Here is a 9,053-nt window from a genome sequence, read left to right as displayed (position 1 = left end):
GGGTAAAGGGGAGGATAGGAGAGTAAAGTACTTATACACAGATTTCTACCTAGAACTTCTATGTTAAAAGTACACATAGTTATGAAGTACGCCAGTCGAACGATAGTGGCGCTATGCACTAAAGCTACGATATGGTTGCGATTAAGATGCTTCGCGGGCGCGGGATCTCGTAGAATATAGAGTACAGAACAGACTACAGTACTAAAGTTCAGAGTACAGAGTACGGACTACTGACAGTGCGAGGCTGACCTGTACGACACAAGGTTGCCTCACTCGATAGCTGTCTCATTTGAATTGACTCGCGCTGCCAAGTAGCAAAGTACGCGAGGCGGAGTATCGACGAAGTTGTTCAATACGTGTTAAGGCAAAGCAAGTAACCTTTGATCTCGCCAAAAGACCGACAATCGCCCTATTTGCTCGTATCGAGACAGCCTCGCCTTGAGTGTACATATCATTATATATATCAGTGTCCGCTATGTCTAGATATTGTATACGATATGATACGTACACAGTGTTATATCAGTGCATAACAAGAGAAGTTCGTTGAAATGCGGGCCATACAAACGATAACGTTACACAGATACATGGTGGATAGAGCATGAGCCTGAACTCTATGAATTAAGAGAGGGAAAGAGAAAGTTGTCGGAAGTTCTCGTTTGTATGCGATACATAGCCTGCGTTATTTCAACGTTATATACTGAGAAAAGTCCACAATACTCCATCAGTTACGAAGTGTAGTGGCATTTGGAGTTCAAGTTTGGAGTTCTTCCCCCTTCCTTCTTTTTTATCAAATGTCGATGGTATGTTCCATAAATGTACAACACGATCGTACGTTCAAGGCGGCATTTATTTAAATATGCATATTCCATATGTTGCACGATTCCATTATGTGCAAATAGACTTATAATAGACAAATATATGCAATGTAGAAAATAGACTTTGAATTAAATTAAACTATACGTATTTTTATTAATAACATGAAACTGAAACTATGAAAAATACTTATGATAGAAAAAATAATTTATAAGTCAATAATATTTCAATAAAATTGACTCAATTACGATTAATATCCTATTTAACAATTGCAATTTTTTTTTCATAGATTTAGAGATGTTTTGAATATCAAATAGAGATATGTAAATGGGTATAAGATGATATTTCCATGGTTGATCAGAGATGGTCTGCAAGTTGTAGACTTATTTGCAATATGAATTGTGTTAATATAACAATTAGAGTATACTTTGGTACAGTTATACTGCCAAGACCACAAAGCAGAAATATATCTGGTTTTATGGTTTAGAATATCGACCTATATCTGGTCCTAATAACCATAGTTTTTCAATGGAATTACAATTATCAACTACAGCTAAATGTAGCTGTTTAGGTCTAGGAAGAACTAAGAGTCCAGTACATCCTGAATATGCTAGTTATGATGCTAGACTACACACATTTGCAACATGGCCAAAATCTATACCACAAAGGAAGGAACAGTTAGCAGATGCAGGCTTTTACTATATTGGAAAAGGTGATCAAACTTTCTGTTACTACTGTGGAGTTGGTTTAAAAGATTGGGAAGCAGAAAATGATCCTTGGGAGCAACATGCAAAGTGGTTTTCTAAATGCTGCTATTTATTAATGGTTCAAGGGCAAGATTATGTAAATAAAATAACAGGTCAGGATATATCTCCACTTTTTAAAGAAGTAAGCACATATTCTTATATTCTTAACTATATATATTTTATGTCATGTGTATAATTAATAATTCCATTGCACACTTATCTACATTATATTTATTTCAGGAAACAGTGCAAATTGAAGGTGCAGACTCTGTAATATCCAATGATAAAAGTAATACCGATAAAAAGGCTAACTTAAAGGAAATTAGTAAGTAATAAAAATACAAAGAAAGATTGATCATAAATTGAATTAATTGATTTGAATTAAATCCATATACATATAATAAATTTTATTATATATTTAATTTAACGAAATGTACTGTCTACTGTTGTAGTAACTTTGAAAGAAGAAAATAGAAAATTAAAAGAAGCTCGTTTATGTAAAATTTGCATGGATCGAGAAATAGCAATTGTATTTTTACCTTGCGGACACTTAGCAACTTGTGCTTACTGTGCATCATCTCTTACATATTGCCTAATGTGTCGACAAGAAATTAAAGCCACTGTTCGTACATTTCTATCATAAATCGAATAATAAAATATTAATTGATGTACATATTGTTAAATTTTCTTATACAAATTTAATAATTTAAAATATAAAAATATATATGTATAAAATTATATTTTTTGTATATTTTATGAAAATGATGTACATATATTATTGTATTTGTAATTTAGTCCTATTAAATTAAGCCCACATAGTGAAAGAAACAAATTGTATAATAATAGTATAGTGTTTACCAAACAGAAAACTGTGTTACTGCTATTAATGGTTACAGTAATAATAAACATATAATATTAAATATTACGATAGTAACATACCTAACGATATAACGCATGAGCCATTTTTATCATAAATTTTTCTCGCAATTACAATCACGATCGTATACGTGCTGTTGTTTCCTTTTTACTCGTTTCTGTTTACTCCTTGCACTCCTTTCCATTCGAATGTGCAGCGGCTTAATGACAGCTTCTGTCGCCGGCTGTAGAGTGACGTAGTGGTCGCTAGATACGCATGCGCGTTGAGGAATTTCGTGTTCTGCGCCATGCGGCTAATAAAGAAACTAAAATGTAACAGTTTACGCCATCTCCATATACGGTACGAATTGGTTTGATTCAGACTTGTTGGATGATCAGCTGTGTTTTGAAAACTTACGAAACATATTCAAGAAACAAAGATTGAGTTTTACATCGAAAAGTACTGGCTAATTTTCAAACAAAATGACTACGGCCGCGAGACCCACGTTTGAACCTGCTAGAGGAGGACAAGGACGTGGTGAAAAAGATTTAAGTGCAATCTCAAAACAATACAGCAGCAGAGATTTACCGTCTCATACAAAATTGAAATACAGGTATTATATTGTACTTTATAATATTTTCAAAAAAATTTGTGTACTGTGATCTTTATTTAAGATATTTTATGTAACTTTTTTAATCAAGTGAACAAACAAACATAACCTTACTTATTTGCATTTGCCGAAATTAATGAATTTCATTTGTAGGGAACATGGACAAGGAACAATCGAGGAATTGCGAAACCGCGATTTTCGCAAGGAATTAGAGGACCGTGAACGTGAGAGGGAAAAGGATAAAAGTTCTAACCGCCGTATGATAGAACCACCTAGAGAAACGTCCACGACAAGTGCTGCTAAAAGGCAGAAAATTGATCAAGTACCTACAGCAAGTTTAGATGCAGATGATCCTCTTGACGATGATGATTCAGAGTCAGAAAGTGACGAAGATGATACTGCTGCTCTTTTAGCCGAATTGCAACGTATTAAGAAGGAGAGAGCAGCGGAGCAAGCTAAGAAGGCAAAGTTTTTATATTCACGTTTACATTTGATATGTAAATTCAATATTATGTTTCTTCTAAAGCTTTTACGTTATTTTATTTTCTTTATTTTCCAGGAAATGGAGAAAAGACAGGAAGAGGAAAGAATAAGAATGGAGAACATACTTTCTGGAAATCCTTTATTAAGTTATTCTTCTCAAAGTGGAAGAACAGATATGAAAGTCAGACGAAGATGGGATGATGATGTTGTATTCAAGAACTGTGCTCGTTCGGAACCGAAAAAGAAGCACGATGTGTTCATAAACGACTCGTTACGAAGTGAATTCCATCGTAAATTTATGGAAAAATACGTTAAGTGAACGAATTACTGTAAGAAGTATATCGTACTGTATATAGTTTTAAGATAATGTTATCATACTATTTATAAATGTCTCGTACTCCAGACTGCAATCGATGATGCTGATAGTTATTCCAAAATTTCGGAAATCTTACAAATTTAACATCCATAAACATTAATTTCATACACATGTGTTATTAAATCATACACTTGATTTCATATATTCACATACATCTACGAATATTCGATTACGAAATTCATCGTATGAAAATATGAACAACTAAGGCAACCGTATCGTTCTAGTTTAAAAACAGAAGGTATCGTATTAGGCTCTTTTATCATTTTCTTTCGATTCTGAGATCCAACTAAATTCGATGCTGGCGATTCATCTTCAGGAGGACACTCTAATAACTTCACAAAAAAATCATTGAATTCTTTGTATGCAAAAATAAGCGTACAGATATTCAGAGTGAGAGGGAGGGGGAGAGAGTGAAAGATAAAGAAAAAGAGAGAGAGAGAGAGAGAGCAGGGTGTGCCAGAGTGGGGTGAAGCGGATTGAGGTAGCGTGTATCGGTCCGACGGAGATCGTTGATCGTGCGAGAGAGAAAAAGATAGAAAAGAGAGAAAGCTGGAAGAATAGAGGGAGAGAAAGAGAAGAAACTAGCTGAGTGTGGTGGAGTTTGTCCAGGCAATGTAGGTACGTGTTTCGGTAGCGGTGCGATCCGGCCTCGGCGGTGGTGGTGCTGACGGCGGCAAGCGCGTGTAAACCGCTGGGTCAAGTATAACCGGTCCCAGGGTCCCCGGAGCAGCCGGAGGCAGCAGGCAGTCTACCGGTACGACGCGCAGCTGGTTATCGCTGGTAGACTCCCTGGCACCGACCTGGCCAACTAACGCAACAGGGACACACGAGAGGCCGGCCCGACTCGACAGAGAGACAGAGAGAGAAAGACGACCGTTCACTGGTAGATCGCTTCGAGATGATTTCTGAGAAAAGATATGTCGTACGTTACGGTACGAGCGATCGCTTCTCTGTGTGCTTGAATTCGTCATCGCCGATTCTATCCTTTTTGATTTCTTCTCGAACTTTCAGATTGGTTACGGGAACCTAGTTTCCGGTCTCGTTCAAATACCATTGTTCAGATCTATTCCTGATCAACTGCGATCCTTGTGGCGTTCCGTCTCTCGTCGTGTTAATGGGCCGTAATTTCGGCCAGGAGAGTTTTTCTCGGTAGATGCCTATCGTTTGTATGCAACAGCGTAAGAATGAATCTAAACGGAGTATTTTGTTTATTTTATGATAAATATATTATATGGATGTTGTATCGGATGCCATCCTTTTGGACTCTCTTCCAAAAAGTCGAAATTACCGTATGATAATCAATTTTATAACTCGATCAAAATTAATAAAATGAATAACCGAGTAAAATTATAATAATTATTATCATTCGCTTCACCTATTAAACCTACTTATATCACGTAATAATAGTAATATTGAATTAAAGCTGACGAGTGAAATTGTCTTTCGCATTTTACGCGTTCGTCCATCGATTAAAGAAGTTTCAAATTTACAACTTTGTCTCGTACAAATCTTGTACAATTTCAAGTGTACAATCTATCGTTAGTTTTGCCGGACGTAAATATGACTTTTCTAAAAATGCGACGAAAGAAGAGCGAAGTGCGCTTAAGAAAACGCAATTGTAAATAAAGGAACACGCGGTCGTACACGGCGCGCGTTAAAAATGCACAGTCGTCGAGTTTTCTTCAAGAGGATAATCTCCGAGGGAGGGATTTCCCCGGTGAACGCACCTCTGGATTCTGCAGCGGCCGATGCTCGACGGGAATTCGCCCTGAGGGCACTCTCCCTTCCTCTCTTCTTTCCTCTCCTTCTTTCCCTTTAACTCTCTTTTTCTCCTTACCTCCCTCCCTCTTTCCTCGCACACACTCCACTCTCTCTCTCTCTCTCTCTCTCTCTCTCTCTCTTTCTCTCCTTGTCTCTGTCTCTCTCTCTTTCTCTGTCTCTCTTCTCTGCTGCCACATTTTTTATTTACCTCCTATATTCCTCTATTTACTTTATTTATTCCGTTGCTGTTGGTCAGTGGAGAAAGAGAACGTACTGGACGAGAGAGGAAGAGAGAAGTAGAGTGAACTGCAGCATCTCTTGCTTTTCTCCAAGAGTTTCATCCACGGACGTGCAGAATGACGATCCAGGGCTGTAAGCTACCAACGTTTTATTGGGTGAGCCGGTATGCATCGATAATGGTATCTCCTTCCCTCACCTTTGCAGATACTTTCAGGATTATCTCTGTGGAATTGAGATCCGAACATTGCGGAATAAACGGACGGTATGCGTGGTGTCCGACACCTGTAAGAAGCACGTTGGTATGTGCTTAATGTTTGTCGCACGCAATCGGCCAGGTTGTTTGCGCGAACGTGTAAAACTTTGCTGTCGTAGCTATAAAAATGAAGCTGTTAAACCGCCGTATTACGTGTACTCTTGTTGCTGATTCTTCATTTTGGGAAATTTTCTCGTCGAGCAAACATTTCTATCGTACTCGTTATACCTTTTTGGTAAATAATTCAACGTAACGAAGCAACGAAATTCGTTGTAGTATTGCAGCGACGTGGCGATCGGAAATCACACACATACTAATACATGTTGGGTTTTTCTTTAAGTACAATTTCAAGTAAAGATAGAACGATCACATATGTGTATCTATTATGCAGATTATTTTTTTCAGTCGTTGTAAAATATGATATCTATCTTATTTAATATTCATAAATATACCATAAGCGAATACAAGCGAGAAACAATTATATTTCCAGCCTTAATAAATTCGTCTTTGGAGCTAATTAATTTCGATCGTATCCTCGTGAGATGCTTACTATCCAGTGTTTATAGAATACCAGAGAAGTAATAATTTATTTATAAGAGCAGATAATAGAAATACGTACTAATAAATTGTTTGAACTTCGTACGTTTATAAAATCGTTTCTTTGACACGACGGATCAATACCGTTGCATCGAGACGATGTATTTTGTCAAAAGTTTCGCAAGAGCCGAACGAATTCCAATTATTATTCGTTTATGAAGTTATCTCAATTAATGGATATAATTCATTCGCGAGAGATCCGTTTCATCCACGAAACGAACGTTGGCGCGTTAACGATTTGGTCGACGATTTCAGAACAAAATCGCAGTTACTGTTGGACGTTTCAACAAAAATCACAGTTACACTTTCTCGTTAGAGCAGCGCCGTAAGGCCGTGTCTGGATAGAAAGGAACGGGTGGTTTCGAAGTAAACAAATAAAATGTCTTGATACCAAGTTTAAAAATACTCGCTAAATTTCTATTTGCTATTCATTATTCACTGGCGAGAAAATCTATTTAGATAGGTGTAACACGAAAATGTTAGGTGGTATAGGTAAACATATACATACACACATCTGTATGTACGTATCTTCTGGAAGCCGAAACACACAGTCAAAATCGGACCTTCCCTTTTTCCTCTTTCTTTTTTAATTTCGTTTTGTCAGACTGCAAGTGTCTACCAACCGAAGAAATTGTGTCGAGTAAACAAATATCTCTTACAACAAACTGGATATTGTAAGCCTTGCGCTGGCTTTATTGGCAGATTAATGATACTACCGTCTCCGATTCGCTTTCACCGTCGTCCGCCCACCCCGACCCCTTCTACGTTTATGGCCGGTTGCGCATAAATATGACACGCGACTTATTTTTTCTTCTGTGCCTCTATTAAAAATTCTCTATGAGAACACGATACTCGCGATCGCTGATTTTTTCGATCGTTTAAATTCACTCGAGGGGACAGGTATACTTAGATGGTTCGTAAGGTGGAATTCTTTCCAGTTGTTCGTCTTCCTATGCCGAGGAGCGCAAATGTTTTCTTGTTGACTTTATGGGCTGTAACTTTTGCAAAAATGTTTGTAGCGCTTTAGTGGTTATATAGTTACGAGCTACTTAGAACGTTTTGCATGATGATTTATGATAGCCGTATAATTCGACGTAACGTAGGTACAGTTTCTTCTAATAAACAAGAAATTGAATAGAAATATGTACGTAATAGATTTCATGTTGTAGGTAATTTATGACGGAGAACGAATTGTTTAGCCGGACACGTAAAAAATTTATACTAAGAGCTAATCATCGCCTGTTCTCGTATTACGAGTCGTACGTTGATACGTTCTAAAAATCGGCAATTTTTCTTTCAAACACGTATGTAAATAATCGTCAATCAATAAAACAGACATCAAATAAACGATATTTTTCGAAAATCCTCTGTATGATCTATCCTTTTATGCAATTTCAGTTTAATAAAAAAAAATGATGTTTTTCAAAAAGTCCACCGTATACTACCTTCGCGTATTTTCCCGTTAACTATCTTTCGTATCTTCGCGTATCATTCGTCCGTGATCCTCGCCAATTTTCTGTACGACGAGATCTTCGATCAAAATCGTCACATGTAACAGGAGATCTGACGGCGGAATACGAGGCGCGAATACGTACGTTCATTGTCAGCGTGGTGAAATTAACGAATCGCCGTATATCAAATATTTCTCTCACGCTATCTAAATCGAGGTACCGAGTAAGACGAGGCGTTTCCAAAAATAAATATCTCCAAAGGTTGAATGCCATCGAGGCGCGCATCTTCGAAAGGAATTTCTCGTACGGCCAACTTTCGTGTCAACCGCTGCATACCGTACCGCTGTGTTACCTGTAACAGCCTGTAAACAGATTCTTCGCCGTAGTTGTGCATTAACCGAGGCAACCTCTATTTGTCGTGCAACCTGTTACATCCGTAGGCTTTCAAGCGAATTTTTCACGCACGCGTTCTTCCATTACCCGGGCCGGAAACGAAGGACAGTTTTCACCGATGGAAAGTATCGGCAGCGGTTACGGTGCAGCGCGGTTATCGGGCGGAAATTGTGGCGCAACTGGTCTGGATGGCGAGCTGATAAAGATCCAGGGGGTTGAAAAAGTGGAAGAATGTTGAGGTTCGGTCGGCCGCCATCGCATGCCGTTTCTTCGCTAACCCTGATCTCCGGCACCACGTTAGAGTGCCGAGTAATACCAACGATCAGGGCTGGTGAACGCCGCCTACTTCTTCGGCAGGGGCGGTCCTATCTCTATGACCCAGGGACGTGCAAATGTCTTCGAAAATTCAGTGGATCGGCCCGGAAGAAAAGTTTCCTCGCGAAAACCTATACGAATTGCGAATCGTTCGTTTCG

General features: G+C 38.2%; 2 protein-coding genes across 2 annotated transcripts; both read left to right on the top strand.

Annotated features, from left to right (window-relative positions):
- Positions 1-198: 198 nt before the first annotated feature.
- Positions 199-2,479, top strand: LOC117155991 (E3 ubiquitin-protein ligase XIAP-like). The gene is made up of 4 exons (XM_076620171.1): positions 199-800; positions 1,103-1,701; positions 1,800-1,884; positions 2,012-2,479. The coding sequence occupies exons 2-4, from the start codon at positions 1,342-1,344 to the stop codon at positions 2,200-2,202; spliced, it is 636 nt and encodes a 211-aa protein (XP_076476286.1). The 5' UTR covers positions 199-800; positions 1,103-1,341; the 3' UTR covers positions 2,203-2,479.
- A 269-nt stretch (positions 2,480-2,748) lies between these two features.
- On the top strand, positions 2,749-3,991 carry c12.1 (spliceosome-associated protein CWC15). Its single transcript, XM_033332614.2, has 3 exons — positions 2,749-3,028; positions 3,179-3,488; positions 3,585-3,991. Exons 1-3 carry the CDS (start codon positions 2,898-2,900, stop codon positions 3,825-3,827), a joined length of 684 nt encoding a protein of 227 aa, XP_033188505.1. The 5' UTR covers positions 2,749-2,897; the 3' UTR covers positions 3,828-3,991.
- The last annotated feature ends 5,062 nt before the right edge of the window (positions 3,992-9,053 follow it).

Source organism: Bombus vancouverensis, chromosome 7, assembly GCF_051014615.1.
Source record: "Bombus vancouverensis nearcticus chromosome 7, iyBomVanc1_principal, whole genome shotgun sequence".
NCBI classification, from domain to species: Eukaryota; Metazoa; Arthropoda; class Insecta; order Hymenoptera; family Apidae; genus Bombus; species Bombus vancouverensis.
The sequence above is the reverse complement of the archived record's forward strand: the minus strand, read 5'-3'. Positions and strand labels throughout refer to the sequence as shown.

Excerpts from the sequence above, each read along its gene's own strand:
- LOC117155991 (XM_076620171.1), top strand. The coding sequence starts at position 1,342 with ATGGAATTACAATTATCAACTACAGCTAAATGTAGCTGTTTAGGTCTA. Across the intron at positions 1,702-1,799 it reads TATCTCCACTTTTTAAAGAA|GAAACAGTGCAAATTGAAGG; the intron begins GTAAGCACATAT and ends TATTTATTTCAG. Across the intron at positions 1,885-2,011 it reads GGCTAACTTAAAGGAAATTA|TAACTTTGAAAGAAGAAAAT; the intron begins GTAAGTAATAAA and ends CTACTGTTGTAG.
- c12.1 (XM_033332614.2), top strand. The coding sequence starts at position 2,898 with ATGACTACGGCCGCGAGACCCACGTTTGAACCTGCTAGAGGAGGACAA. Across the intron at positions 3,029-3,178 it reads CATACAAAATTGAAATACAG|GGAACATGGACAAGGAACAA; the intron begins GTATTATATTGT and ends TTTCATTTGTAG. Across the intron at positions 3,489-3,584 it reads CAGCGGAGCAAGCTAAGAAG|GAAATGGAGAAAAGACAGGA; the intron begins GCAAAGTTTTTA and ends TTTATTTTCCAG.